The sequence below is a fragment of the Ammospiza caudacuta genome, chromosome 16 (genome assembly GCF_027887145.1).
Source record: "Ammospiza caudacuta isolate bAmmCau1 chromosome 16, bAmmCau1.pri, whole genome shotgun sequence".
Taxonomy (NCBI): Eukaryota; Metazoa; Chordata; class Aves; order Passeriformes; family Passerellidae; genus Ammospiza; species Ammospiza caudacuta.
The window spans coordinates 2,996,969-3,023,231 of record NC_080608.1 but is presented as its reverse complement, the minus strand read 5'-3'; the positions used below and the strand labels follow the sequence as shown (position 1 = coordinate 3,023,231).

The window sequence follows — 26,263 nt, the reverse complement described above, 5'->3', positions numbered from 1 at the left end:
TGCTAACATGGTGTGTCTCTTTGTCAGGGCTCAGCGGGGTCCTCGCCCCCAGGGAGGGGAGGTGAGCAGCACCAGGAGGGTGCAGAAGGTGGCCCTGCAGGTGGTGAGGGGCTGGGGCTCTGTTCTCAGCTGTGGTGGAGGCAGGTGGTAAGGCCATCCCATGAACATGGGGAGAACAGCACAGTTAACACCTGACTGGGCATGTGTCTGTCCCTGGACCTCCCTGAGGTCACCCAGGTCTCTTGGGTTCCAGACTCTGAGCTGTGCCCAGATAGGGAGCCAGGGCTATGGCTGCAGCACAAACCCTGCTCGTGCCAGGGGCTGTTGGCACATCGGCCTCTGCAGCCAGCCCAGACCCCTGGGCTGGGCCAGATGAGGGGCATGCTTTGCCAGGCAGTGCAGCAGGGACACACAGTACTGCCTGCTCCAGCCAGATGCTGAATTCTTCCCTGGACATGGCCAAGCCTGATGAAGCAGCCATGGCCTCACCCAGCACTCCCATCTCCTGCTGACCCTGGGAGCCCCAGGACCTGTCAGTGCCAGAACCCTCAGGGAGACTGTGGGAGGGGGCAGGTTGGTGCTGTTTATTAAACATAATGAATCGCCACTAAAATGTCGCAATGATTAAAATCCCCTTTTCCTGGATGAGGATTGGGAGGCAGAGGGGGTCCCCAGACTCCCTCCAGCAGCAGCGGCCTGTTCCTGCCGGTGGCCCTGGGTAGGGGCTGCCCCGCTCACAGTCCACAGCCTCGTCCCTGCCGTCAGGGCTCCTCCTGCTCCGGCTCGGTCGGGGGCTCAGTCACAGGCTCAGTCCCGGGCTCGGTGTCAGCACTGCTGTCCGTCTGTCTGGTGGGCAGGTCCCGTGTCTCAGCAATGAGGCGTTTGACGCCCACCATCCACTGGCTCACCTCGTTCACGTGGTCCACCATAAGCGAGCGGTGGATCTCATCAGCTGCGTCCCAGTGCTGCTGCTGAAGCTCTGCCAGGACAGGGGGACAGCCCCGTCAGGGGCGCAGGATTCGCCCTCCCGCGGGTGCCTCTGCCCCGGGGCCTGCTGCTGGTGCATCAGCAGCCCCCTTCACCCCATACCTTGCACCAGGAGGTTCATCCTCTTCCTCACTGGTGCCGACAGCTTCCCCTGAGCCCACGCGTCCTCCAGCACTGTCAGCCGCCGCCCGATGTCATTGCACACTTGTTTCTGGAAGGAGAGGTGAGCTGGGCGTGAGGGGATGTGCCCCCGCCAGCTCTGGGGAGCCCCGGGACAGGCGTGGCTCTCTTCCCCCCTCAGGTCTCCTGGGAAGCGGCAGCCCCTGCCTGGCTGCCCCGGCTGCCGTCCCGCCGGCACCGCGGCTCAGGGCGGCGGGAGGGGCCGCAGCCCTCACCTGCACCGTGGCCCGGCAGGAGTCCAGGGCTGCCCGCAGCGGGGCAAGGACGGTGTCGACGGACACGCTGCATTCCTCCTGCTCCGGGCCCGCCGTGCTGGGCCGACCCTCAGCCCGCGGGGCAGCGCCGGCAGAGCCCTGCGGGGGCGGCCCCAGCGCCCGGGGCGGCGGCGCTGCGGGGTCGACGGGGGCGCTGGGCGGGCCCGGGGGGGCACCTGCAGGGCAGAGGCGCCGAGCCCGTCAGCTCGGAGGCGGCTGGCACCGGGCCCCGCACAAGGGCGGCTGCGGGAGCCGGGCCGCGGGTCCCGGCAGGCTCGGCCAGGCCTGGCAGGGCAAGGTGAGGGGCTGGGGGGCCCCGCGGTGCTGACCTGGGGGTGCCCCCGCGGGCGGAGGGGGGGCCCGGCGGGTGAGCGGGGTCCGGCGGGAGCCCCCGGCCTGCGCCTGCAGCCCGTACGAGAACTGGGGGGGGTCGTTCCAGCCGCGCTCCTGGTTCCCTGCAGCAGCGAAGGGCGCCGTGAGACCGGAGGAGACCGAGGAGTCCCCGCGCCAGGCGGGACCCTCCGGCACGTCCCTCCCGGCACTCCCCGCACCCGGAACGGCCCCGGCGTCCTCCCACACACGGAGCCCTGCGGAGCCGATGCCCGGTGGCGGCCCCGCAGCCCCCCCAGGCAGACCCGCGGTATCCCGGGACCGGGACGCCCCCCCGCACCGGAAGTGCCGCTCGCGCCCCGCGCCCCCTCACCCGGCTTCACGTAGGACTCCGCCATCCCGCCACGTCACGCCCGGCCCCGCCCCTTCCGGCCCGTGAGGCGGGGATGGGCGGGAGGGGCGGGGCCGGGCCTGTCCCCGCCCCGCCGGGGGCCGCGCTCGGGGCCGGGGCCGGGCCGGGGTCGGGGTTGGGGCCGGGAGCTCCTCCCTGGCGGCTCTGGCCCCGGCCCCGGCCCCAGCCCGGCCCGCTACGGGCTGTGCAGGAGGGCCCGGCGGAGGCGGAACACCTCCAGGAAGGAGAAGAGTCCCCGCTTGCGGGCGCCGGCCCCCGCCCCGCCGCCGCCCCCCCCCGCCTTGGCCGCCCCGCGGGCAGCGTCCCCCGCGGCCGCCGGCCCGGCCCGGCCCCGCCCGGCCGCGCTCTTCGCCTTCGTCCCCGGCGCGGCGGCCACGAGGCACTTCTGGTACTGCACCTGCGGGGACACGAGAGGCAGCGCGGGGCACTCGGCACCGGGGACAGCCCGGCCTCCCCGGGGCGGGGCGTGCCCGGCCGCGGTGCCGCCGGTGCTCACCATGCAGGCGGCCTGCACCGCCTCCGAGATGGTGCCGGCGTCGGGCTCGCACCAGAAGGCCGCGCACTGGAAGCGTCGCCCCGTGTCCACGATGAGCGCGAAGGTGTGCGCGTCCCGGCCCACCCCCAGGAAGGTCACGTACCGCACCTGGCACTCCCAGATGTGCGCCGCCTCCTCGGGCTCCTGCGGGGACCCCGCGGGCCCATCCAGCCCTGGCCCGGGCAGCCCCGCCGCCCCCCAGGACCGCTCTGCCGGGGACAGCGCCGTGCCCGCTCCGGCCGCGGCCCCCTGCTCCCTCCCCACCTGCGCCGGGTGCACCCTCATGGCCGTGTCCGACACGTAGATGAGAGAGGGCGTCCAGTTCTCCCGCCCAAGGCGCCTCGTCAGCTTCTCGATGGCCTCGTTCAACACATCCATCCCTGGGGAGAGGGACACCCCATCCTACCGGCCCCGGCTGCGGGCGAGGGCCGGGCAGGAGCTGCCCAACACCAGGGCACGGCTGCGCCGGGGCACGGAGGGGCTTCCTGAGCATCCCCAGCGCGCTTACCCATGGCCCTGGGCACGGGCAGGCTGCCGATGTACAGGGCCTCGTAGGTCTGTATCGACTGCCTCACCGCTTCTAGGATATCCACTGCCAGGACGGGAGAGTGTGTCCTCCGCTGTGTCCCCAGCATCCCCAAGGACCCCGGGGAAACAGCCGGACAAGCCAGAGGGCTCTGGCTCACAGTCGGACTGTGGGCAGGGGGAGCAGCCGGCAATGCAGGGGACGGTACCTTGCAACGGCAGGTCCTCGGTGGAGATGGGCTCCAGCGTGGCGGCGCGGGGCAGCCTGCTGCTCGCTACAGCTCGCTCGGCCACGATCTGCAAGAGACGGGAATCCCGGAGCCTCCCTCACGCCCGAGGTCCCCGGCCATGCTCACACCCTCCGGGGTTCCTGCATCCCACCTTGGAGCACATCTCATGCAGAGCCTTGGCGATGCCCTTGGCAGGCACATTGCAGTGGAAGACGTGACACTTGAGGACGCAGGTGTCCTTGTCACTGGCCACGAAGGCGAAGTCTCTGCAAGGCCACGAGCAAGGCAGTGAGACCCCGACAGAGGCAGCCCCTGCCTGTACCCCTCCCAGCCCTGTGCCCCCTTACCTGTCCCTGCAGCCGTGGTGGCAGTGGGAGGGAGGAGAGGGGACAGGTCACTGCTGGGGTGCCTCCCCCCAGGTGGGCAGAGCCACCCCCCCGGCCCTAGCTGTGCCCTGGCCCCTGGCACCTGCCGTTGTCGCAGCCAACGCCCCAGACACGGATGTTGAGGATGGGCTGGCGATGGATGAGGCTGCGGTCCAGGGGGTCCACCAGGCTCATGGTGTCCTTCTTCAGAATCATCACTAGGTCCTGGCCCTGCAGAGGGGCAGTTGTTCCCTCAGCCTGGCAGACAGCCTGGGCATCCCCAGCACCCAGCCCCTGTGTGGGCAAACCCCTGCCCCAGCAGCCTGCTCTGCCCCAGCTGTGGGGTCAGCCCTGCCCTTCCCAGTTACCGTTCCCTTGTGTGGGGACCCACCCAGGCACCCTGGCAGTGTTCCCAAGGAACAGCCCTGTCACACCCACCTGCTCTACACCTGGGACCATCGGATGGATGCCCTATGTAGAGAATTGACTCTACTACCTGCTCCCATCCAGCACAGTCCAGCCTCAGCAACAGCAGCCTTGGGGTGGGACCCTGCCTGGCAGCACCATCCCAGGCTCTTACCTCGCCCTGGTTGTCCGCAGAGCCCTGGCCCTTGCTGTTGGAGAGCTGCTGGATGCAGTTGTTGACAGCGATGCTGCTTTTGCCAGGTGCCAGGTCCTCCTCGGGGATCTCCACCCAGCCCAGAGAGCGCACAGCAAAGCACTGAGCAGGGACACGAGGGGCTTCAGTGCCCCTGGCACAGCCACGTCTGTCCCCACGCCTCACTGTGCCACAGTGGTCACCCTGCCCTGGCTCCCATCCACGTCCCTGCCAGCTGCCACCCTCCTCCTCCTCTGCCAGCACAGCCCACGATGCGGCAGTGAAGCTGGCGGGTGCAGTACCTTGGAGCCGGGCTCTGCGCTGTGCTGGAAGTCATCTCCATGCCAGGACAGGGAGTGCCTGCAGAGGGACGGGGCAGTGAGGGGAAGCTCCCTCTGTGTGCTCCTGGGGCACCCAGGGAAGCATCAGGATGCCCTGGAACCAGCAGACCCCCGTGCCACCAGCTGGGAAGCATCCCATGGGGGTGCCCAGCGTGGTCCTGCTGGTTTCAGCAAAGGGGGGGCTGCTCTGGGGGGAGCACCAGGGCCCAGCACTGCTCAGGGATCAATGGCAGCTCACAGACAAGGCAGCAGAGCACAAGGACATCCCTACCTCCGGGACAGCGAAGCCATGGGGCTGGGAATGGGCCGGTCCTTCCCCGAGTGCTTCGCTGCAGGGCCCTGGCATTCCTGGAGAGAAGAGGAAAGGGGTGAGAGCTGCAAGAGAGGCATCAGGAGGCACCAGGTAGGAGTCCTCCCTCCCAGGACTGCAACAAGCTTGTGACTATCCTGAGTAGTTGAGTCCTGCTAGGATGAGCTCCAGGATGGGACCTGCTGAAGCCTTTCAAAGGGCTCAACCCCCAGATGTGCTGAGCAGGACTTGAGGGTCACACAGACAGGGAGCTCCAAGGGGAGGCTGGACAAGTCATGCCCAGAGGGCCCTTCAGCAGGATTCTGCCAGGGGTGGAATCCAACACCAGCCCTCACACCCCTGCCCACATTCCCTACCCTTCCATGGAGAGTGTCATCTCCATCAGCCTCCGTGTGCCCTCCTGGGCCGGTGCTGCGTGCAGGGTGCTGCCACTGTGTCGTGCCTGTTGGCACATGCCAGTAATAGGTACCCAGAGAGTCACAGATTTTCCTCCAGCCCGGGGGGAGGTCAGGGTCTGTCTCCAGGCTCTGGTCGCTCCAGAGGTTGTCTGTGCAGAGAGGGAGTGTGTGAGATACAGGGTAGGGAGAAAGATCCCGCAGTTGCCTTGAGGAGCCAAGAGCTTTGCCCAGCAGCAGAAGGGTCCTGCAGTGGCCTCTGGCTGCACGGGCCAGGAGAGGAGGCTGGCAAGGGAATGTGGCACGGTGCCAGCGAGGCTGCAGCAGAGACAGACCCCAGTGCAGGGAACTGCCTCGCTGCTCCCGGGGGACAGCGGAACCTCGGCAGGGCACAGAGAGCAGGGGCAGCCTGGGCCTGCCAGGCGGAAACCCTGCGGGGCACCAGGCTCAGGCTTGGCCCGCGGCCGCCAGCCCAGTGTCCCCCTGCCCTCGGCCGGGAGAGGGGCCGGGACACACACCGGGGTCCGGGCAGAGGAGGGTGCCCCGGGGGCTGCAGCCGGAGGGTGCGATCGCCGCGGCCCCGCACTCCCAGCCCTGCGCGGGCACCGACTCGAGCCCGTGGCGCAGCACGGCCGGAGCGAGCCCGGGCCGCGGGGGCGGCGCGCCCCGACCGGCCGGGCTGTGGGGCCGGGCGGGGCTCCGGGACGGGGAAGGTGGGGGCGCTCCGGGGCTGGGGAGATACCGAGGTGGATATGAGGTGCCCCCGAAGCGGGTGGGCTCCCGGCGACCTTGGCGGGGCGGGAGCGGCGGGGCCGGGCCGGGCCGGACACCGCGGGCCCCGATCAGCACCGCGGACAGCGCCGGGCGCGGCCGCCGCTCCCACCCTCGGGACCCGGCCCAGCAACGCGACCCCGGCCCCACAACCCGACCCCCGCCCCGCAACCCGACCCGACCCACTCAATCCAACTCGAGTCCCACAGCCCGGCACCAGCCCCACAACTCATCCCCGCTCCTGCAGCCCGCCCCCGAGCCCGCAGGCTGTGCCCGTGCCCGCCGTGCTCGCCGTGCCCGCCGTGCCCACCGTCGCAGTTGACCAGGACGATGGCCAGCATGTAATCCTTGCCCAGCATGGCCCCGCCGCCCGCCCGGCGCGGCGCCCCCGCCGCCGCCGCCTGCCCAGGCCCGGAGCCGCGGCGGCTGCGGCGGGAGGGGCGGGACCGGGGCGGGCCGGGGCGGGGGCTGCAGAGAGCCGGGGGGGCGCGGGGGATGGCCCGGACGGAGCTGGGGAAGGGCGGGGAGGGCCGGGCCCTTGGGGTGTGTGTGTGTCTCGGGGCAGAGGTGGGATCCTGAGGAGGGAAGGGGATTTTGGGGCTGGAAAGGTTTCTGAGTGCGACAGACAGCAGAGCCAGGGCAGCCCCTTGTGCTCTCAGGTTCGTTCCCTTTCCTTCCACCCACTCTTAGGGTTCCTCAATTCCCTTCCCTGTCCCCACAGATCACCATCATTCCTCTCCACCCACGCTTATCCCATGTTCATTGTCCATTCATGCCCAGGTCTGTGTCCAGCCTCCGTCAGCCAGTGCTGAAGGCACCCAAATGTCTGTGCTGGTTACCTTCCCCTTCTCACCAGGGGCCAAGGGCTTTGCATCTCCAGTTTGAGACTTCTTTCCATTCTATCTTGGCTAATGATCAGCACACAGGAGCAGAAGTTCTGGAGACATTTGTTGTACACATGAATTCCCCATGAAGCTCCCTGAGTACTGCTCAGGAAAGAGTCCTTCCAAGCTACAGGTACCTGATGAAATATTCCAAGATAGATTGCTGTAGGTGGCTTCTCCAGACAGTCCTTCATGGCCTTTCCACCTTTTCTTCTTCAGAGCAGTTTTTGGCTGTACAGAATTAATTTTCCATGCTTGGTCCCCCTCTTTTTTTCTTGGCCTCATTCATGCATTCCATGGGTAGCATGCCCCTGATTTTGTGAGACACCCTCCTCTCCTTTATACATTTCAACCTTGCTCACCTGGCCAGAGAACATCACCAGCTCCATAATCCAGTTTTGCACTTGTGCACAAATTTCTCTCTCCTGCTGGCAGCTGGTTTGTTTTTTTTTTTTTTTTTTTTTTGGATACAGTCTTTTTTTCTTCTGCATCTATCTAGAGCTAGTCAGATTTCTAACACTCCATTCAAGCTCTGTGTCCTTGGGACATTATTTGCCTAACCAAACCCAACTCCACACAGCAGGGCAGGGGAGGCTCGTGGTTCCCTGTGTTCAGATGTGTCTGAGGGGTTACAGGTCTCACCTTGACTTCTGCTTTCCCCAGACTTCCACCTTTTCCAGTTCCCTACCAGGACCAAGTTGATTATGGTGGCTGGAAGTGCTCTGGTATCTTCTATAAATTATCTCCTTGCACATCTCTCCATGTCCTTTTCTCAACACACGTTTCACTTTCAAAAACCACACTCAGCTCATCAGGCAGGAGGCAACAACCCCAACACAAACTGTCCCCACTCCTCTGGCTCATCCAAGCCCACCAAGGTGAAGGCAACTCTCTCCTGGCAATGTCATGAAGCTTAAGGGTGATGATGGCCCTGCTGGTATCAGAGCAAGGGAGGAGAATTTGGGGATGGTGCAGAGCAGAACCCATGGATTGTATGGAATGGCATATGGGATGTTCCATGGGAAGGGGAAAGGGAGGGACCAGGGGAGGAGAAGCAGAGGAAGGCAGAAAGAGAAGAGAGAAAATGTTCTGGTGGTGTGTGGGCAGTGGTAGCTTTGCTTGCCAGCCTCAGCAGCATGTTCCAGCACTGCAGGCTGTCCTAGACCCTCATTAAATCATCTTTCTTCTGTGCATCATCTTTCCCTGTGTGAGAGGGGGAACATTTTGGTGGTTCACAAGAGCAAAAGGATAAGGAAAGTGTAAGGATAAGGATAAGGGAAGCCTATACCCATTATACTTTTCAGGGAAAGGTGTGAGACATCTCATCTACAACTCATTTTCTGGTGTTGGCTCTGAAGAGTGAGAGATCTGGGCTTGGTTTGGTTTGTGCCTGAAGTAGAAGTACAGTGGCAAGCGTCATTTTTGGTGCTGGGTTTAGAACCCAAAATTCTTCTTCTGCTCTGAATGATGAAATCCTGGAGAAGGGGAATAAGATTCCTCCTTGTAAAGATTGAATTTGACCTTCCTAGTACAAACACCAGCTAGATCTCTTCACAACATCAGGGGGATCTCTCAGCCCCTTTGACACTTCCCTCAAAAAGATAAAAAACCACTCACACGCTTCCTTGGAGCAGCGTGGGGTCTCAGATCTGTCAGCTGCAGATCAAAAGTCTCCTAAAGAGGCTCATTACATGAAACACTCCACAGCTCATTACATGAAACACTCCACAGCTGCAATCAGATCCAGATCTCAGCAGATCCAGCTCACTTTTACCCAAGATAACAAAATAGATAACTGACTCCCAACCAGATCTTTTGTTTATGCCAATTTCCAGGAGATGAACATACAAGGTTTCTCTCTGCACTGCTCCTGAGACAAAAGACAGAATCCCCCTCAAAGAAAAGATCCACTTTCCATCAGGTCATTTTTCTGGTGCATGTCTTCATTCACTCTGGAGAAGGATGTTTCTGATGTAGCAAATAAATAATTTTCAGGTTATGAAAACCCTTCATAAAGAAATCAAGTGAAATATTAGGTAACAATTCTGCTTTTCCACTGCCTTCCTCTCAGCTATTGGAAACCCAAGATCATGTTATGCAGCCCAGACTCAGTTATCTGTAGTATCAAATATCCCTGTCCCAACACCCCACCTGGCAGAAAAAAACACAGTTTAAGCTGTTTCTGTGCTTCCACCATCACTTATTTCCACCCCAGTTGTGCAAGTCAAGCAGAGACAAAAGGAAGAGGCCACAAGATGAACTAAGACAAGTCCAAGTCAACCCCCTAAAGAAAAAAATCCCAGGGTATCACGTTTGAAACTATAATTCCAATAAGCCTTTTTGGGTTTTTTTCTGTTTTAGTGCCTGTAAACAGCACTGGTTTCAGAGCTGTGTGAGCTGTTGGCACCATGGATTTAATTGGAACATGCAGTTCCATCCCATAGCCCACAGAGCTCTCTGGAGCACTGCCTCTTCTCTAAGTTTTTTAAAGAAATGCTGTTAATATCCTCTGCTCATTTCACACCTCTCCTATGATACAGAGTGCAGAATATCCATAGTTTTGACTTCTCAAGCTGCTTCACACACACTCAGATAACACATTTAAATTTGCTGTCACCCACTCCTAACCCATCTCAGCAAGCTGGGGGTGGGGACTGAGGATGAGGAAATCCATCCCTGCCCGTTTGAGGCGCACACACTCTGGAACACAAACAATTCATGTGAGGAACTTCTCAAAGGAACTCAAAATCAGCAGCTAAAATGTTGAGTGTTAGTGCAGTAAATGCTAATCCTGGCTTAATCTAATTTCTTGGAGACAGTTCTGATGCTTCCACCTCAGGCCCCAAACAGCTTTGGGTTAGTGCAGAAATCAGTCAGAGCTCTGCAGCTCTTTAACCACTGGATCAGCAGTGTCCACTGGCTGCTTTCCTTTGCTAATTCACAGGATTCCTTCTAGAGATGTGAAACTATATCAAGAGGTTCTCAGCATGTTTTGACTGCTTTAAACTAAAATCTAAATGACCTCCCTTGCAGCAGTACTGCTCTCTTATTAATTAGTTCCAGCACCTCATAGTTATGATGAGAAAAGACTTGGGGTACATGCTAAAAAGCATCACAAGGAAACACATAAACCTTAAGTGGTATAAATTTATGGGGGAAATGTTGCATCAGCATCAAACTTCCACTTCAGAAATATCTTTTGTCTTCATTTAAATCAGATAAGAATTAGTGCCTGGTGTTATTACTTAGCATTTTAATAAGAGCACTATTTAATTTTAATTTTCTAAGTTGAAGACCATGCAATATACTTCTATTCAGCAGTTTATGATGAGGAAGCTCCACTGGCCTTATTGTAAAGGTAAAACACAGATTATCACCTACATTTCTGCATGTTTAAGCATTTGAACAGTTAATCAGCCCACTGAGGCAATGTCTGAAATCACTGAAGTTTCATATTTTGTATTGCACTATGTTTGTTCTTTTTTCTTTGGTTATTACCGGAGCCATCAAACAACAACAAAAAATCTGGGGTTCTTTTAATTTTAATGATGAAAGTAGATGCTTCATTTACTAGAAAGGTTCAATTCATATTTACTATCTGTGCTCCCAGTTTTAACCCTGCTGGAAGCTTTTACTTCAACAGCCCAATGCTGACATGCACAACTTTTAGAAAAGTGTAACTGCAAACAGAAATTAATGTCTAAAAATGTAATTAAACATTCTAAATTAAGAAGATCAGCAAAGGTGGTTTCCAATGCTCTTCTTTGCCCTCTTTATAATGTATTAAGGTTGAAAAGCACCTCCAAAAATCATTGAGTGCAACCTGTGACCAATCACCACCTTGTCAACCAGACTGGAGCACTGAGTGCTGGGTGCAGTTGTTTTGTGCACAATTCCAGAGATGGTGATTTCACCCCTGCCCTGGACAGCCTGTTCCTGCACTTATCCATCTTTTCCATGAAGAAATTCCTCCTGATGTCCAACCTGAACCTCCTCTGGTGCAGCTTGAGGCCATTTCCTCTTATCCTGTGCCTTGTTTCCTGGGAGAAGGGTCTGATCTTCACCCTCCTCTCAGGGAGGTGAAGACAGCAGGAAGGTCTCTGAGTCTTCTTTTCTCCAATCTGAGCACCTCCAGCTCCTTCGGAGGACTGACACTGCAGACCCTTCCCCAGCTCCATTCCTTTCTCTGGACATACAACAGCCCCTCAAACTCTTTCTTGCTGTGACAGGCTCAGAACTGGATGCAGCACTGCCGGTGTGGTCTCACCCAGGGCAGAGAGGAATTCACTGGCCTGGTCCTGCTGGGCACACTACAGCAGGCACAGGTCAGATGCCCGTGGTCTCCTGACCCTCTGGGGCTCACTCTGCCTCATGTTCAGCCACTGTGAGCCAGCACTGCCAGGCCCTTTTCCATCAGGGCAGCTTTCCATTCCCTCTGCCCCGAGCTTGTGCTGTTCCCATGCACTGCCTCACCTCACCCTTAAACCACTCCCTCAATTGCCTTATGTACCTTGTCCCTCCATTGATTACGGCTCACCTGCCCCATCCTTCCTTCCTTGCCTTACAAAGCTCTCACTTGCCTTGTCCACCACGCCCACCTTCCCTTCCCTTCCCTTCCCTTCCCTTCCCTTCCCTTCCCTTCCCTTCCCTTCCCTTCCCTTCCCTTCCCTTCCCTTCCCTTCCCTTCCCTTCCCTTCCCGCCTGTTCCATGCCTTGTTTATCTGACCCTTCCCGGCCCCGCCTGAGGGTACCCGGACCCACGGGAAGGGCCCCCGGCCCCCTCTGGAGGTACGGGACCCACGGGAAGGGCTCCCGGCCTCGCCCTCCGGCCCTCGCCCCCTCACATCCCCGGCTCCCCTCGGCCGCTCCCCACAGACCCCAAGCCCCGCCCACCCGGACGGAGGCAGTGCCCGGCACCGCCAATCCCGGCCCGTATTTCTCCGCCTCGTCCAATCACGGCCGCCCTGTCAATCCGCCCGCCTTCCCGCCGAGCTCTGCCCGCTCAGCCGCGGCCCCGCCCCTCAGACAGGCCCCGCCTTCCCGTTCGCCCGAAGCGCCTCTCCGGCCTCGCTGCGGCAGCCCGCGGCCGGTGCTTCTGGGGCCCGGGGAGGGCCGGCGGGGGCTTCCCGTTCAGGTCCCGGCTGGGAGCTCTCCCCGGGGAAGGAGGGGACGGCGGGGAGCGGGCGGGGCCGGCTCCCGGAGCGGCAGAGGCAGGGCCTGAGGGGAGAGCGGAGCTCAGGGAAATGAACGGGGCGGGAACTGGCGGGCCGGGACTGGCTGGGCCAGGCACACCCTGTGGCTGTGATTGGCTGGGCCGGGCAGCGCTGTGCCGGCCGGAGGGTATAAATAGCGTGCACAGGTAAGTGTCGGTGCCAATGCAGCAGGGCGGAGACGACTGCAGGTGAGAGCCGCAGCGCTGGGACCGAGGCAACCTTAGAACCCTTCACAGAGCTCTCGACAGCGTACGGGGCAAGGGAGAGGCTGGCAAGGTCTGACAAGGGAAGCCTTACATACTCCTTCCTTGCCTTAATTTTCCTTCCCTTGCCTTGTTTTCCCTCTGCCTCCTTGTTCTACCTTTTCCTAGCCCTTTCTTACCCTGCCACTCCCATCTTGTCCTTTCCACAGAAAAGATGCATTGTTTCTTTATTCATGTCTAACCGTTGTTTAGGGAGCCACAGGTTTAAAAACTGACCTGTTTTGGGGACATCAGGCAAAATGTGTGGCTCAGCAGGGAAGGGGGCTGGGGCGCAGACCCTGAGCCACACCCGTGACTGAGAGGTCGCTCAGGGAGCCCCACCTGGCTGTGGGGGCTTGGCTCTGCACCTGTCACAGGCGTTGGCAGGGGTATCCAGAGAGAGGAGAAAACATTCTGGCTGCAGAAACATCCACAATGACCTTTAAAGAACAGCTTGGGCTTAACGAGGCAGGTGAGCAAATCTCTGCCCCGAGCAGCAGGCAGAGACAGGAGTCACAGCAGGGGACAGACAGATTTATTATGTTTCTGGGAGCAGCGCCATTACATGTTGCTGGGGATAAGGTCACCCCCTGCAGCCAGAGCACAGAGATGGGCTGGGATGGTTATTCAAAGTGATGGGAACAAGAAGCTGCAGCCAAACCCCCGGGATCTGCTGCCAGCATGGGGTTCCATGGGTCGCTGCAGCATTCGTGCAGCCAGCATCTGCCACAGCCACTTCCAAAACATCTTTCCAGCAACATTCTCAAGGGCCAGGGCCTGGCACAGGAGTCAGTGCAGCCTCTTGGCTCCCACCAGGGAAGGAAGGGCTTAAGACAAGAATAAATACAGCTTTCAAAGTCACCCTGACACCCCACCCACTGCTGCACAGCCTGGTGAAGGTGTTTACAGAAGATCTGTCAGCTGGAATCCAGCAAAGGAGCAGAGGCATCTGAAGGGTTAACACTGACTCGTTCGTATCCTGATCTCCTCCACCAGGCTCTCCCTTCGAACATTGACCTACACAGGGGGAGAAAAATTCCTTCAATACAACTCCAGCAGCTTGACATGTCACCAGTTGTGGCCCTGTGTCTCAGGAGGTCACACCAAGGTGTCCCCAGTCTCTCTACAGGGACTGAATGGGCTGCAGCAGCCACAGAGCTGAACTTGTAAGGGCAGGCACACACCAGCAACCCCAGTAAACCCTCTCCTGCATGATGGTTTTAAGAATGCTGCTCTTCCCACACTTTCCTATTGGCTCCTAAGTTACTGATCCATGCAGTGATCTTAGCTAGTGAATGAGGCACTGATTCCAGTGCTGCCCGTTTTGGGAATCTGTCCTGAGGTAACAGGCACAGAGCAGCCCTGCATTTCAGGGCTAACCAAGCTCTGTCTCACTCATTCCAAGAGTGCCACTGAATCACCCCTGCATGCTCCAGGCTCCTGAACTGAGCAGTTCAAGGAGGCCACATGATAGGAAACTCCCCAGAGCTGGACACAACAGCACTTCATGACTCCAGGAAGCTGCAAGGAACTGGAATATGGGGTGCTACAGAATTTGCTGGAAACACCACTGGGTCTGCAGGGTTGGGCTGCAGGGTCACACAGCCAACCCCACCGTGCCACAGGCCGTACCTCCTCCCTGCTTGCCACGATCCGCAACTTGACGACTCCATCCTTGAGCTCCTGCTCACCCACAATGGCAACGAGAGGGATGCCTGTCTCCTCACAGTACTGCAGCTGATTCAGCAGCTTGGGGTTCTTCTTGTACAGCATCTCTGCCTGGGAGAAAGCCAGAGCACAAACCATCAGACTGGGATGTTTCACTGGAGCCCTTCAAGCAGGCACTGCTGGGCCAGTCTGGTGAGTGTGAGGTTGTGTGGTGGGGACAGGATGGACTCCTGGAGAAGGCTGGGCACCAGCTTCAACAAGACCTTGCAGTTACAGGGCTAACCAAGTCCTGCTGCTCAGCCCTGATTTGGGACACTGAGAAGAGGAAGGCTCCATTGAGGAAGGCAGTGTCTGCTCCCCACCTGCTCCCTGTAACTCCTTCCCACAGCAATGCCAGATCTGCTCCATTCCCAGACAGAGTGAACCAGGCAGCTCTTGGCTTTGCCATCAGCCAGTCATACCTTGATTCCAGCATCCCACAGTTCAGAGATGAGCCTCAGTCGCTCTTCAAGGAGCTTCTTTTGGGCAGAAGCCACCAGCACCTGTGTCTCTGTTGTCCTGATCTTTTCCTCAGAGGCCTGGAGAGGGGACAAGACCCAGAAGATGCCACAGACACACCAAGACACCTGAGATTCCATGAGCAGGATGAGTAAACACTCAGCTCCATCAATCTAGCAGTGAAAAGGGCTGGGCTCAGAGGGATCAACAGCCTTAACTCAGAGTCAGAGAGATCCCACAGATCCCATCCTAGAGCAGAATCAATTGTCCATGGTGCGTGCTTAACACAGCCTCCCTCATGTTTCTCCACACCCAAGGGCCTCCTAAATATCTGCACCAAGCAGTTCAGAAGCAACACACCCAGGAGAAGGTAGACACAGGCAGCTGCCTGCTCTTCAGCTGAGGGTGAAACTATGGGTTAAACAGCAGCAGGCTGAATGCTCCACCAGCCCCTGTGGCAGATGTTGGATACTCCATGTGGCATTTCCCTGCTGCCTTGCTGAAGGGAGAAGCTTTTAAAAGGTCACCTGCAAAGGAACAAACCTGGCCAGGACTGGAGGTGGTGGGGGAGGAATTCAGTTTCTATTTAGAAATTCCAGTTGCGTCTGGCTGCCAAGAGAGAACGAACACCAGGCTTCTGGGGGAGGGGATATGTAGCCCATTTTGGGAGCTTACAAAGACCTATTTAACACCCATTGATTGGAATGGAGAACAGTACAACTTTGAGGACAGGGATGAGGAAAAATCTATCTGGGAAACCCCTAGAGGCACTGCTGTTCCTGCCCTGGAACATGTGGTACCTGTCTGGTCTCTGTAGTGCCACAGGCAGGACAAATGGATGTGTGAGGCTGCTGCCTTAGAAGGAGGATGTGGGCTCACGTGGATGCCTAATGCAGTGGGGAACACTAAGGTACCTGCCCCTGCTGAGGATTAAAGTGCCCCCACCAGCTGCAGCTGGAGAAGCCATGTCTGGGGGCTGTGAGAAGAAGGGTCTTGTTTTGAGCGGGAGCCCCAGATACCACCCACCAGGCCAGAGAGAACTGGAGGTTATATCCTGCTTCTGACTCCTGGTGCAGAGCACAGCAGAGGCCTGGCTGGTTTCTCCAAAGGCTGGGGCAAGGAACACAAACTTCAGCATCTGCTGGAGTGGGGGATTAACCATGCTTAGCTCAGCACCGAAGGCACCCACCTCCAGTCTCTGCTCCAGGATGGAGAAGATGCGCTCGATGCCGATGCTGACCCCCACGCAGGGCACCTTGCGGCCCTTGGCATCAAACATGCCCACCAGCCCGTCATAGCGGCCGCCTCCGGCCACGCTGCCCACGCTGAGCGGCTCCTCCAGGTGCTCGTGGTCCTGCTGCAGCAGCACAGCCTCAAAGATCACCCCCGTGTAATAGTCCAGGCCCCGCGCCAGGCTCAGGTCGAAGGAGATCTGCGGGGCACAAGGGCGGCCCCGTCACCGCCCGCTCGGGGCCCGGCGGGGCAGCTCCCCCTCCTGCCCCACAGCTCCTCACCTTCCCCGTGATGCCAAACAGGGTCAGGTACTCAAACAGCAGCTTCATGTCCCCCAGCCCTTCCTTGGCCACCTTGTTCTGGGATAGCTGTGGGTCCTGGAGAAGCTGCTCGATCAGGTCCAGCCCACCTGTGGGGACCAGCCGTGCCTCAGCTGTGCCAGGGCACCAGCACCGGGCACGGTGCCCCCAGCCAGCCAGGGCTGTGCCCTGCACCTTCCATGCCCAGCCCTGAACAGGGTCAAGGGCAGCACCCTGTGGTGCTCACTCACCGTGGAGCTGCACATACTCCCCGATGCGATCGGCAGCCTCGGGAGAGAGCCCCTTCTCTCCCACCATCTCACTCCTCACTTCTTCCCATGGCACCTGTGAGGGGAGAGAAGGACATCAGCCACTGCACCAGGGACAGGGGCTTTCCTCTGCATGGCAGAATCCCACCATCATGGTTAGAAGGTGGATGAGAGAAGTAGCAGCTCTCAGAGCACAGTCATGTGTGCATAACTCCATTTCTTGTACCTCTGCACAGCCTGTCTGTATCTCAAACCTATAAAAATACCTTTTGATTTCTGACCAGAATCAAATATCAGCACTGTATAACCACCAAGTCTGAGACCAATCTTGCTGCTGTGATTTCCCTAGTTAGGTACTTAGTCATAAATACAACTCAGAAATGTGTTGCTGGTCATGGAAATCACCTGCAAAGGTGTGAGCTATTGCTTGGGTAATGGAAAAAACCCAATGGAACCATAATATACTGCCATTTTCCCACTGACCACGAGTCAGAGAACCAGCATCTTGATCTCATCCAGATAAATCACAAGGAAATTATCCCATCAGAAAGAAGCCCAGCGCTCCTTTCCCACTGCTTTTCTACATTTACACAGCCCCAAACTCCAAACTCTGGTCATGCCTCTGCAATGGATCTCTGCTAACAGGGTTGTGAGTGAGACCCCCTCCAGCTGCTTTCATTTAATCATCTGATGAGTCCTCCACAGGGAAAGGTAGTTCACCCTTCAACAAAGAACCATGACCACATGTGATGACACACAAGCTGCTGTTTTTAACATGCCCTAGCCTAATTTGGTGCAGGTTTTCATGAGCCTGGTTCATAAGCAGCAACACCTTGAGCAGGTGAAGATTTGGATATTGAACCTCCTATGTGAATAGCATTTTTCCCCTCCCACCTTTCTTTTTATCAGGACCTCATGGGATAGTGGATAACAAAACAGAGGATCCACTCTTACTATGTGAATGCTGTGCCCTGCATGTATCCCCTGCAGGGAAAGGTGGGAACAACTGGATGCTTATCAGCATTTTGCAGCCAATTCTCATGGACCATAGCTCATTCACTGAGACTCCAGCAGCAGCAGATGCAGCCTGGGGCTCCAGCCCATACCTTATCCAGCTTGTCAACACTGGAGCAGATGGTTCGGAATTTGCTGTCCGGGACCCCACACACTGCAAACATCCCATCAAGGATGCGCCGGTCGTTCACCTGGGGAAAGGGAGAACATCAGGAATTATGAACTCAAGCAGATGCTTCAGCCTTGTTCTGCTTCACTCTCCTGTAGTTTTAAGCATGGAAGAGAATATAGGAGACGTATGTGAAGGGTTTTTTTTGCTATTTGTAATTTTTGTTTCCCATTCTTGGGGAGCTGAGCTTCCCAGAGCAGAGCAAATAGCACAACTGACATCTACCAAGCCTGGGCAGAGTCATCACACTTCCTTCTAGAGCCACAGACACCTCCACTCAACAGAAAAAAAACCCATCAGGGCCTCTGAGTCCCCTCGTGTGGACATGTAAAAACAGCTCAGGAATGGACCACAGCCAAGGAGACGAATTCAGAGTATTACCTTACACTGTCAGCCTAAAAGAAAAGGGACATCTGGTTATATTAAATCATCAATGAGGATTTATTTTTTCATGACAGTATAGTGAATTCTATAGCTTAATTATGCTCTGTAAGAGTTAAGGCCAAAGACTCAGCTGCATTCAACACTTCCATGGGTAGTGAGAATGTCTACAATTAGTTAGGAACAAAGAAACTGCACAGGAATTTGGAATCCTCTAATATCAACATGAACGATAAAGTGCCTTGTGGGAGACAAGAATAACCACAGCAGGTTATTCTGTTGCTCTCCACTGCAGGAGTGTCTGCACTCTCAAAGGCACCACTGCCCAAACCCAGTTCCTTCATCTCACCCCAGACAGGTGCAAGGGGAAGTACCTGGCCCCTGCTCCATGGGGCTGCAACAGGAACACAACATCCAGCCTGCAGTGCCCAGGAATGGCCCAGCTCCAGGTCCCTCACAGATCCCACTGTCTCCTGTGCATCCAGCACTCCTACCCATTGCTCTACTGCACCTGTGCACCCTTCTCATCCTGCCTCACCTACACATCAAGCACCATCTGCTACCATCCCAAGGGAACAGAGGTGTCTGGAAGCAGATAGCAGGCTCAGCCTACAGTAGGGCACAACTCTTGGTCTAGAAAATGCTTCAGCTCCAAAAATGACTTGGTGGAAAGGCAGGAATCTGCAGGCAATACCACACACACTGAGCAGATAAGGGCAGGATATCCTGGACCAGAGCCTGTTTTACTGCAGGCAGTGAATGTGACAATCACCTGCTTAGATAGATATTAGGAATAAATGTTTTATTATAGAGGTGGTGAGGCCCTGGCACAGGTTATCCAGAGAAGCTGTGACTGCCCCACTCCTGCCAGTGTTCAGGACCAGGCTGGAAAGGTCTTAGAACAACCTGGGATAGTGAAAGGTGTCCCTGCCCATGGCAGGGTAATGGAACTGGATTATATTTAAGGTCCCTTCCAACCCAGACCATTCTATCATTGTAGCTGGCTGCTGGAATTTTGCAAGGGACCATGGTTAGTTCTGCAGAAAACACTGTCAGCTGCACCCTCAGGAAAACTCCTGTCATTCCCAGCTCAAAGCAAATCCAAGTGGAGGTCCAATCTTTAGCACAAGGGGAAGCTTCCAGGCAGAGAGGAAGGACAAACTTCTGGGTCAGGCCTTAGAGTGGGAGCAGGTGCCACTGTGTAAAAGCACAGAACAATGACCACTGCTTCCCAGCATGGCACAGAGACCCCAGCCAGTCTCACCTTGATGACAAAGTCCCCCAGCTGCAGGTCACTGAGGATCTCGTGCACGATCTTCAGGCACTCGGCGTCGGGAATCATGGGGTCAAACTGCCCGGCAATGTCAAAGTCCTGGGGGCACAGGAAAAGGCAGTGAGCAATTCAGCACCTCAGCATGGCTGCAGAAAAACACCTTCAACTGCTGGGAACAGCAGCTTGTGTACAAAACCCTACAGAACTGGGATGTGAGGGAGCACTATCCCTTACAGAGTCAATCCAGAAGGGACAGGACGTGGGTTAGGACCTCTACCATGGCAGGCAGCAGTGCTCTCATGTCCACTGCATTTCAAAGAGTTTGTACACTGCAGTTGTTGTGTGATACTCTGAAACAGAGATCCTCAGAAAACAACAAAAAGGAGGAGCAGCAGTAAATAAATAGAATAAAGAAACCAGAAAAAAGAGGAACCAGAAAGAAGAGGGAAAATTACTTCTCATTTGCTATGACCTAAATGCCAAATGTTTCACCTTGATTCTTAGGATGCTTTTTGTAACACACATGCCAACCAAGTTAATGATTAGGGAAGGCAAGAGAAGTAAAACCAGTTTCAACTGCTAAGACACAAAAAGCAATCAGGAACCCTGAGTGGTCTCCACCAGAGATCACCACATGAACTAACACAGAACAACCAAAGCCCAACATCAAGAAGCTTTAATAGGCTGGGATCCCATGATTTGAAACACCATCAACGTTCAGAGAGAAATGAAACACAGAAGAAACAAGAGAGCCCATCTTCAATTCCTGTTTAGGAATCCCCAAATGCAAAGTGTTCTGTGAAAATTTGGGTTCAAGAATAATTTTCATTATGTGGATATATTTCAAGAGGGCTTCACCAAGCTCTCAACATAAACTGGGGCATTGGAGGAAGAGATGGGATCACACAGTTAATTCCTGATTAGCTGAGTGCAATAAGGGCTGATGCAATCCTTGGGAAAGTTGGGTGAGGAAGTACAGGAAGTGTACAGGAAGTCAGGAAAGTGCTGATATCACTGCAAATGGCACAGATTAAATGTCACTGAAAAAAAAAAAGCCAAAACAGGGGCTGGTGAATTATATTGAAGAAAAGCTGCAGGAAAAGGTCCTAGGCTGAGAAAAGAATGAAAACATATCCAAGGAGAGAAGGTAACAGAGGTAACAGAGCTTGATTTATATGGTCTAAAGAGGGGAAGATTTCTCTAAACATTTTCCAAACGTTTACCTGGGAAAGGGGAAGAATACATATCAAGGGATGATAGCTAGTATTTTAAGAGCTGAACTCTTTAAACTAGAGGAAGGAAACAATCAGATACAAATAAATTTAGCCTGGATATTAGAAGACCGTTTCTAGCTATCCTAGGAGTGAGATCTTGGAGTAGATGAGACAGGAGGCAATGACCCCAAGTCATCTGGAAACAGGAATCACCAAGCCAAAGCTGGAAGGTATTCCCAGGGGCTGTATAATGAAATAGGGATATTCTCAAACAAAATAAATTGTTTGCAATATGAGTCCCTGGGGACTGTGTCAGTAGAGCAGAGCAAAGCTGTTCCTTAGGGCTACCCTGAGAGAGGAACAAAGGAAATTGCTTTGTTACTTGTTCTGTTATTTGGCCTCTGGGTTTTTCCCTTCCTTTGAAGTTAAAACTGACTCAACATGGAAGGGAAGTACGGTATGTTACTGCCTTGCCTGGTTGGTGTGTCCTGCTAACACACCCAGAGCTGAACTGTTTTCCAGATTTGGGATCAGAAGGAAATTCTTCCCCACCACCCATCCAGCAAGCACCATGGGATGGAGCAAGGAGCTGCCCTCCCATGCAGTGCAAAGGAGGTGATACCTGGGGGCTCTGACAAAGTTCCACACCATGCCAGCACTGTGTCACAGCTGTCATACCCACTCTCCCACCCTCCAGGTGTTTTTCACACTCATAAGGACACACTAAGGATCTTTAGTTCTGGGTTCCCACACTGAAGGATCACACTGGTGGATCCTTCAGTGTGGGAATCCAGAACATCCCTCTGGCTGTCCTGGACAGTCAAGATCCCTGCCAGGGGGCTCAGAGACCCTGGCACAGAGCCCAAAACACCTGTGGGTTTGATTATGACCCGTGGAGCAAGTTACCAACCTTATATGAAGATCAGCAAGCCACAACAGTTTAGGTAGAATAACAGTGAAGTTATCACAGAGTGGAAAAGTAGATTTTGGGATTTTTGCTATGGGGGTTCAGGAGGCAAGATGGAGGGATCTGGGCATGTCCAGCCTTTCTCCTTCTTCTTCTTGGCCTCTATCTTCTGCTGTGATGTTGGCACTTACAGATTGGTTTATAGTAGAAGCTCACTGTCTAACATAAGTGATAGGTATTGGAAAGTAATACCTAAGTAAACATGGTATATGTAAAGTACACATGGTATATGTAGTTTTTAGTATAAAGACATAACACTGCCCCAGGGGCAGGCAGAGTGCCTGGAACTGTCCTGCTGGATGGACCTCAGCAGGGCAGGAGGAAATTTTTTATAGGTAAGACACAATAAACAACCTTGAGACCGAGAACTGAAGAGCCCTGACTCATTCTTCAAGTGCTCAGGCTGGGAAAAGAGACTTTTAACAATCTCGGGGTCACAGCGACCCAGAAAGGCCCCGAGACTTCAGAGCTTTCCACAGGCACAGGGAAGGGTAACTCAGCTGTTATTTTGACAGTGCCATGTGCCCACAGGCAGTGCCCAGCCCAGCCTGTCCCAGCAGTGTCCCTGCCCACAGCCACACTCACACACTGGTAGAACTCGCGGTAGCGCCCGCGGGTCATGGCCGGGTTGTCCCTCCTGTAGACCTTGGCAATGTGGTAGCGCTTGATGTTGGTGATCTTGTTCATGGCCAGGTAGCGAGCAAAGGGCACCTGAGACAGAGCTAAGGATGGACACCAGAAGGGATCACCCCCCTGTTATCATTCACAGGCAGTGCTGGGTCCTCACTGCCTCCCACCCACCAAAGAACTGATAAGACACAGCTGGATTTATCGCAGCTCCCCAAGGTCTGCACATGCTGCCTCCAAGTGTCCCTTCAGGATTATTCCAGCAGCACCTTGGGCTGGATCTCAGTCTCACATGGTACTGCAGCAGCCTGCTCTGGGAACCCTGCCTGGGAGAAACCACACTCATACAGATCTTCTGTACTTCCACACACATGGGGCATGACGCTGTGTCAGGGGAGGGTGATGCTGGATGCCAGGAAAAGGCTCTTCTCCCAGAGGGTTGTTGGACATGGGCACAGGTTCCTCAGGGAAGTGGTCATGGCACCAGAACTGAGAGAGCTCAAGGAGCATTTGGAAAATGCTCTCAGTGTCCTGTGCAGGGTCAGGAGTTGGACTTAATGATCCTTGGGGTCATTTCCAACTCAGGATACTCCATGATTCTAAGCATTCCTTCACCAAACAGAAGCAATGCAGAATAAATAACCAAGCAAGGGTTCTGCAGCACTGAACCACACTGCCTGCTCATGCTCTCCTGTCAGTTTGGGGTCCCTCCTCCCCCTCAGGACAGTGCTGCCCCAAAAGGAGGGCTGCCAAGGCCCCTCAGCACCAGCTGTGGCAGGATACTGTCAGGTCATAGCGCAGGGACAGCAGCTCTCCTCCCTGATCCTTTAGATCATAGATGAGCTTCGAGTCTTCACCGTATTTCCCTGTCAGTGTCTCCTACAACAAAACACACAAACAAACAGCATCTTCAGTGACAGGGATCAGCCCTAGAGCACACAGAAAACAAGGAGAAACAGGGAGAATGCCTAGGAAGGGAAGGAAACTCAGCTGTCAGCACTCTGAGCTGCTCAGCCAGCCTGCTGTGTCCTCACCCACCTTCAGCTCGAACACCGGCGTGTCGATGACCTCAGCCCCGTGGCGCTTGAAGCAGGAGATGATGGCTTTGAAGGCCCTCTCACGGATGGCCATCTCCTTGGGGCCAAAATCCCGGGTGCCCTGGGGGGAGGGAACAAAAGGAGCAAAGCACACTTTGGGCTAGAGGCATGACATGAGAAGGATGCTGCCATACTGCTAAGAAAGCCAGAGAGAGCAGCTCCAGACACCAGATATTGGTAAACAGCACTAAAAATGCTGGAAAACATCAGGACACAGCTCAAACAGAGTCTGCCATGGTCTGCAGAGTGAAACCTAAGTCAGGAGTTTCACAGTACAGGAAACAAAGGGGATAAAACAGATCCAGCAGTCAGAATTCAGTGCTTTTGAGCCTGACAGTGCAACCAGCACCTGTCCTCAGCTCTGACACAGACCTGTTAGCCAGAACCCTGCCCAGTGAGCCACCCCAAAGGTGGAAACAGAGCACAGACATACTCTGAAACTGTGCAACAACCATCAGCTCTGCAATTTCCAAACAGAGAGAAAAATCACCTTTCAAAATGCAACACCTGTGAAATGTCTGTCTATATTCACAGGGCCATGCACCCTTTCCATTTCTTTGGTGTCAAGGATCACAGAATTATTTCAATCACCACCTTCATGCTCTCAGTAACATAAAAATCATTGTTATTAGCTAGACCTCCAACTTTCACTTCATAAAACCTGTTAGGCAGCAGGAAGAACTCCCACACACAGATCACTCAGATGGCCTTCAGCTGCCTTTGACAAGCCTGAGATAGGCTGGAAACATAACTGAGCTGCAAAACCCCTTTCTTCCTACTTTAAAACAGTGAAATACCCTTTCACTTTCCAGGCATGACACCACAATTACATTCAACAAAACATATCATAGAGGACATGGACCAAGGGACAGTTTTGAGACTTTTAAATATTGGGAATAAATTCTTCTCTGTGAGGTTGCCCAGAGAAGCTGTGGCTGCCCCATCCCTAGAAGTGTCCCAGGCCAGGCTGGAGGGGCTTGGAGCAACCTGGGATAGTGGAAGGTGTCCCTGCCATGGCAGGGCGTGGAACAAGATGGACTTTCAGGTCCTTCCAACCCAAAGCACCCCATGTGTCTATGATTTCCTGTGTCAGTGGCACCACCATAGCCTGGCTTGTTTGTGAACAGATTCACAACTGTCTCCACAGCACAGCATGGGAGCAGGTGGTCTCTGATCAGCTGCCAGTGGTGAAACATTCAGGTTACAAAGTATTTCAGCAGAAATTGCATTATGGACAATATTTTCAGGGGCCTGGAGGCTGAAAAACTACTTGTAAAGGAAGGGTCCTTCCACAAGAGGACACAAATTCCAGCAGCTGGCCAGACCTGTTCAGTAAATGAGCCCCTCAGACCAAGGACAGATATGAGCCCTCTCACACTGAGGGCCCACAGTAATTAGGAAGGAATTTCCTGATCACACCAGCGGTGGTTGGAATGTCACAGAAGCACCCAGAAGTCTCTAAGGTGTGAGTATCTGGGCTGAATGTTGTCAGGAAATGTCTTCATCCCTCTCCCCCTCGCTGCTAAAAGTGAAAGTGGAAACAGAAATGTGAACAAAGGCAGGTGTGGCCATGCTGGCCCTTGGCTCACAGATGTGTGGGGGTGCTGGCTGTGTGTCTGGGGGAGGACAAGCACACAGAGGGGCACAGGAGAGGGGAGTTACCTTTGGGGTCTTCAGCACAAACTTGTGCTTCCCTTCATCTGTCCCCAGCTGTGCCTTCATCTCGAGCAGCTTTGCCACTTCCTTTGCAATCTGGGGATGGAGAAGGAGGAGCTGGGGATAAGACAACCCACCAGCCCCAGCCCATGCCTTCCCCAGTACCTTCAACCCCAGCACTCCCAGCGCACCTGCACTCCACAGCCACAATACACCCACTGTTCCCAGTTTCTCAGCAACCAGAGGGACATTCCCTGCTCCCACTTCCCATTTCTCATACACGCACCCCTAGCTCAGCAACGCAAACACCCCCACCATTCCCTGACTCCCACGACCTCCATTACCACTCACAGCTATCTCCCCATGCCTATCCCCACCACCACCAGCTCCTGCTTACACGCACCAGCATCGGCTGTTCCAGCATCCTCCGTTCCAGCATCCTCGTCTCAACCATCCTTCCCTTCAATCCAGCACCGCTATCCCCGCTTCCCACCACGAGTCTCCTCTGCACCCTCAGCCCTTCCATTTCCCAGCGCTGCACTCCCACCCTTCCCGGCCCCTCTTTTCCCAATGCCGCCAGCCCTGGCCCGGGAGTCCCCTGACACCGGAGCCCCCCTCACACACCGGCACTCCCAGTTCTCCCCCCACCCTCAGCCCCGCCGCCCTCTCCCAGCCCAGCACCGGCGCCCGCAGCTCCCTCATGCCCCACTCGCCCGTCCCAACACCGCCCCATTCTCATTCCCCGCCGCTCCCAGCCATAGTGCTGCTCCCCCAGCACCCTGTTCCGGGAATACCGGAGCTCCCGCACCTCGTCAGCATCGGCCTTGTCCTGTTTGAGCCTCCGCACGGTCTCCGCCTGGGCCCGCACCGCCGCCTCCTCCGCCATAGCCAGGCCGCGCCCGCCCCGCACACGCGCAATTCCCGCGCCGCCGCCGCCGCCGCGCACGCGCAGCGCCGCCACCGCGGGGAAAGGAAAGGCGGAGGGCGCGGTTTGGGTTTATTATCGGGGTTTTTGTTTAATGTATAAAAATACAGTGTTCCCACGCGCGCCCCGACCTGCGCGGCTGCTCCAGCTGCTCGCTGTGTCCCGCGGTGATGGGATTCAAGTTCCTCCAGGGCGCCCCGCAGCCCGCCGGCAGCGCCCGGCTGCGGGCTGGGACCGGCACCGGCTGCGGGCTGGGATCGGCCGCGGGTCGGGAACGGCCCCGCTGCCCGAACAGGGTCGAGGGTCCCTTCCACTGCCCCCTCCCTGAGCTGGCAGGTCCCCAACACACCACGGATTCCCCCTCCCAAATCTCGAGTTCCACCTGATCCTATACTTGAGCT

General features: G+C 56.1%; 3 protein-coding genes across 3 annotated transcripts; all 3 read right to left on the bottom strand.

Annotated features, from left to right (window-relative positions):
• Window positions 1-576: 576 nt before the first annotated feature.
• On the bottom strand, window positions 577-2,268 carry SRA1 (steroid receptor RNA activator 1). Its single transcript, XM_058815488.1, has 5 exons — window positions 2,125-2,268; window positions 1,751-1,876; window positions 1,383-1,597; window positions 1,090-1,198; window positions 577-979 (listed from the first exon to the last, which is right to left on the bottom strand). Exons 1-5 carry the CDS (start codon window positions 2,147-2,149, stop codon window positions 762-764), a joined length of 693 nt encoding a protein of 230 aa, XP_058671471.1. The 5' UTR covers window positions 2,150-2,268; the 3' UTR covers window positions 577-761.
• Window positions 2,269-2,338: 70 nt separating this feature from the next.
• APBB3 (amyloid beta precursor protein binding family B member 3) lies at window positions 2,339-6,592 on the bottom strand. Its single transcript, XM_058815360.1, has 13 exons — window positions 6,544-6,592; window positions 5,424-5,614; window positions 5,029-5,105; window positions 4,719-4,776; window positions 4,399-4,539; window positions 3,922-4,049; window positions 3,801-3,806; window positions 3,605-3,719; window positions 3,433-3,520; window positions 3,207-3,290; window positions 2,963-3,078; window positions 2,660-2,839; window positions 2,339-2,560 (listed from the first exon to the last, which is right to left on the bottom strand). Exons 1-13 carry the CDS (start codon window positions 6,590-6,592, stop codon window positions 2,339-2,341), a joined length of 1,455 nt encoding a protein of 484 aa, XP_058671343.1.
• Window positions 6,593-13,100: 6,508 nt separating this feature from the next.
• On the bottom strand, window positions 13,101-26,018 carry LOC131564908 (histidine--tRNA ligase, cytoplasmic). The gene is made up of 13 exons (XM_058815524.1): window positions 25,746-26,018; window positions 24,944-25,033; window positions 23,223-23,342; window positions 22,968-23,063; window positions 22,143-22,268; window positions 19,368-19,475; window positions 17,646-17,744; window positions 16,522-16,615; window positions 16,253-16,380; window positions 15,928-16,170; window positions 14,702-14,818; window positions 14,205-14,351; window positions 13,101-13,589 (listed from the first exon to the last, which is right to left on the bottom strand). The coding sequence occupies exons 1-13, from the start codon at window positions 25,821-25,823 to the stop codon at window positions 13,530-13,532; spliced, it is 1,506 nt and encodes a 501-aa protein (XP_058671507.1). The 5' UTR covers window positions 25,824-26,018; the 3' UTR covers window positions 13,101-13,529.
• Window positions 26,019-26,263: the final 245 nt, after the last annotated feature.